General features: G+C 45.4%; 1 protein-coding gene across 1 annotated transcript; it reads right to left on the bottom strand.

The window, feature by feature from the left end:
* Positions 1–2,020: 2,020 nt before the first annotated feature.
* Positions 2,021–4,130, bottom strand: LOC120684863. The gene is made up of 2 exons (XM_039966728.1): positions 4,112–4,130; positions 2,021–2,424 (listed from the first exon to the last, which is right to left on the bottom strand). The coding sequence occupies exons 1-2, from the start codon at positions 4,128–4,130 to the stop codon at positions 2,021–2,023; spliced, it is 423 nt and encodes a 140-aa protein (XP_039822662.1).

Here is a 4,130-nt window from a genome sequence, read left to right as displayed (position 1 = left end):
TTCCCAACCATTTGCTCCATATTCTCCTGCTGAGCAGCAGTAGATGGCATGGCGCCACTTACTGAACAGGAGGAATGACAGGTAGTACAACTGATATACCTCTGTGGGCTCTTGAACTACTAGATCAGGGAGCTCAACCTGTAGTTCTTTGAGACTCACTTCCCTCCTTGGAAAACTCTTGCTAACTCCTGAGTCCTCTAGGAACACAGTCTGACTGGTTTCTATGAACTTAGTGTGACGACCAGGACAGTAGAATATGTACCCCTTAGACTTTTCTAGGTATCCAATGAAGTGGCAGCTTACCGTCTTAGAATCTAATTTCTTTTCTGTGGATTAAATAATTTAGCCTCAGTAGGACAGCCCCACACTTTTAAATAATTAAGTGACGGTTTCCTCCCATTCCACAGCTCAAAAGGTATCTTGGGAACTGACTTAGACGGAACCCGATTAAGTATGAGAGTAGTTGTTTTTAATGCTTCCATCCACAACTCCACAGGCAAAGTAGATTAACTGAGCATGCTCCATACCATGTCAAGCAGTGTACGGTTGTTTCGCTCAGCGACTCCATTTTGCTGTGGTTCGCCTGTCATAGAGTATTGCGCTCTTATGTCATTTTCTTCTAAGTACTTAGCGAATGGTCCTTTAATCTGACCATATTGAGCGTGTTTTCCATAATATTCACCTCTCCGGTCTAATCTTACAATTTTAATGGAAGTGTTGTGTTGTTTCTCAACTTCCGCCTTATAAATCTTAAATATTTCTAATGCATCTGAACGCTTTTGGATGGGGTAAATGTGTCCATAACGGGAATAATCATCAGTAAATGTTATAAAAGAATCACATCCGTCTACCGATGTTACTGAGAGAGGGCCATAGATATCTGTGTGAATTATTTCTAATACACCCGTACTCCTAGTCGCTCCTTTCTTAATAGCCTTAGCATATTTTCCCTTAATGTAGTCGATGCACTGCTCTGAATTTGAAAAGTCTAACTCCTAAAGTATCTCATATTTAATGAGACGCTCCATTCTCCCCCTCGAAATGTGGCCAAGGCGATAGTGCCACAATTTCGAAGAAGTCTCATTATCACACTTACGCTTATGCATCGCATCACAAACATTCATTATAGAATAATTATCATCAAGAGAGAGCAAATAAAGATCACCTTGCAAATAACTAAGGCCAACACTAATATTATGAAATTTAATGTTGCAAACCGAGTTGCCAAACTCACACACATGTCCAGATTTATCTAAACACGAAACGGAAATAATGTTTCTCTTTAAACTAGGAACATAAAGGACATCATCTAAATTAAGCTAGAAGCCGCCTGGCAACTCTAAGGAGAAGCTTCCAACGCCTTCGACTTCAACCATGTTCTCATCAGCCACTCTTAGGCTTCGCTCACCCCTTCTTATAGTTCGGATCGAATGGAATACCTGTAATGAATTAGAAATATGCATAGTGGCACCTGAGTCAATTAACCAAGTATTAGGGGATAAATGTGCTAAGAATAACTCATCAATGAAAGAAACAACATCAAACTTAATATTATCTTGCTGTTTCAGCCATTCCTTAAAGCCTGGGCAGCCCTTCTGAAGATGCTTGGTGAAGCACAAAATGAACACAACATCTTTCCACCTTGGGACTGCTTGCCTTTGAACTTGTTGTTGTTCCTTGGACCAAAATTCTGCTTCCCTTTCTTCTTAAACTTCTTCTGGCCTTGCTTGCTGCTACCTTACTCATGCTGATTCTTAGGAGGATTGTCACTGATACTCATGTGATGGACCATGTTCACCACATCCTTCATCTTCTCAGTCTTAAGCCTCTCTTCTTCTTCAACACAGTAACTGATCAGCTCACTGATAGACCAAATAGCCTTGTTGGTGTTGTAGTTGATCTTGAAAGCATTGTACTGTGAGGGCAGCGAGGTCATGATGAAGTGAACAAGAAAGCCATCAGAGATCTCCATCTGCATCTCCTTAAGCTTGTTGGCCATGTCACACATGTTGAAAATATGCTACCTGATGCCAGTCTTCCCATCATACTGAGAGGCCACTAACTTCATGATGAGAGTGCTTGCATAAGTCTTGGATGAGCTCTTGAAGTTCTCCTCAATCTTTGCCAGAAAGGCCTTAGCACTCAAATCTGCTCCCTGCGCATCCTTGGTGGGGATGGCGCCCTTAATGCCAGCACTGATGGTCTGAGACATGACCATAAGCGCCATGCGGTCTGATCTTGCCCACTTTTCCAGAGCAGCTGAAGTCTGTCCTGCAGCAACATCAGGCTTATCCTCCCTTAATGCCAAGTCAAGATCATTCCAAGCTAAGCACGTCATGACCTTGCCCTTCCAGTCAGGAAAATTCGCTCCATTGAGCGGCTCAATGTTGTTCAGGTAGGAGGCCACAGCATTGACATTTGTCACTAAAAATTAAAAGAAAAACTTATCTTAGTAATCTATAAAATGAAATGCAAATAAAAGAATGATAATAATCCTACGGTGGTCTGATTAACATCACGCAATTAAAATTTCAATTTGCATCACCGGTGGGGAAAACAAACGAAATTTCGTCTTAATACTCATGATTAAACAACGGTGGTAAAAAATAATCACAAGTTTACTCTAAATAAACTTCTCGGTAGTTTCATTTATTTAAAGGCATCTCAAAGTATAGTGGTGGAATAAACTTATGAACATGAAATAAACACCAACTATTTATAAAATTACTCATGCAATAGCTTAACTGAGAACACTGTAGAAATAAATTGAGCTTAATACTTAAAGGATACTGGAATATTGAAGATAAACAAAACTGAAATTGACTCGAAAAGGAAAAATGGCCCACTGCGGCCCGCTAGCGCGCGGCGCCCCTAACCCACGCAGGCGCGCGGGCGGCCCAGCAAGGGCGCGACCCATCTCAATGCGCGCGGCTCAGCGGCTCCTGCGCGGCTCAGCGGGTCAGCTCAAGGCAGCGGCTCGGCTTAGCGGTGGGGCTCAGGTGCGAGCACACGGCTCGGCTGCGTGGCTTAAGGCGGCCCACTTGGCTTTTGGGCCCGCGCGGCTCCCCCCCACCCCCGGAATCAATCTGCGCCGTTGATACTGATCCAACGGCTGACAACGGTTTGGGTGGTCTATAAGTAGCCGAAAAAATCGGGAGGAGGGGAAACCCTAGTTCATTCTTTCCCTTCCCCCGCGAGCTTCTCAGATCAGGGCGGCGCCGATGGTGCCGCCGTCCGCCACCCGGCGCGCCACTTAAGTCCAGCCCCCCGCGCTCCCTTCTCTGACTGGCCGGAGCTCCGCATGCCCTTTCTGTGCCGCCGCGTGCGTCTCGCGCGCGGTCCGGCGAGGGGCTCCGCCGGGGCTCCATGGCCAGCGGCAACGCAAGCTGATACGCCGCGTGGGGCGCGAGCTGATCTGCCGGTAGCGGCACGAGCGTGGCCAGGGAGCCAGCACCGCCGCGCCGAGCCGGTCGGTGCAGGGGCCTACGGCTCCCAGAGGGATGCTGGCGTCCACGCGCAGCGGCAACTAATGCCACGCGCAGTCGCCGACACTGAGGTAAGCCCCCTTGAACTTAATCTGATGTAGGGTTACGGTTTCGGATGGGGATTTGCGGGTTTGAGCTTTGGTTTGATCTGAGATTTGCATTCCCCTCCTTCTAATTGCTTTCTAATCTTACTGAGTACTAATTTATGCATGAGTTTGACCCAAAACCGAGAGGGATTAGGCCACGGACTTGAACGAAACCCTAAGATCTTAAACTAAAACATGAAAAACACCAAGAAAACTTCATAGATCTAATGTTCTAGGCATGCTAACATCACTGACTTAAGTAAAACTAACTAGAAGCATATGTGCATGATTCAAAACTTAACTGAGTAGAGTAAAACATGAAATGGATCATGCACAGATAGTTCTACACCTTTGAACCGAACCTAAACTTAGGGTTTTGTCTAGGGGATCTAGATCGGATTAGCAGAGGCGACTGATACCAATTGTTAGAATTAATCTAACAAAGCTTAGCATAAACTTGACTAACCAGGATCACTAGTCCAAAGTAGATCACACCTAGTACATTAACTAATGCCGAATGGATTAGATTCGGTTCTATACCAGCGCTAGTGGCGTCCAT

This window comes from Panicum virgatum, chromosome 8N (genome assembly GCF_016808335.1).
Source record: "Panicum virgatum strain AP13 chromosome 8N, P.virgatum_v5, whole genome shotgun sequence".
NCBI classification, from domain to species: domain Eukaryota; kingdom Viridiplantae; phylum Streptophyta; class Magnoliopsida; order Poales; family Poaceae; genus Panicum; species Panicum virgatum.
Note: the sequence above shows the minus strand (reverse complement) of the source record. Positions and strands in the feature narration are given on the sequence as shown.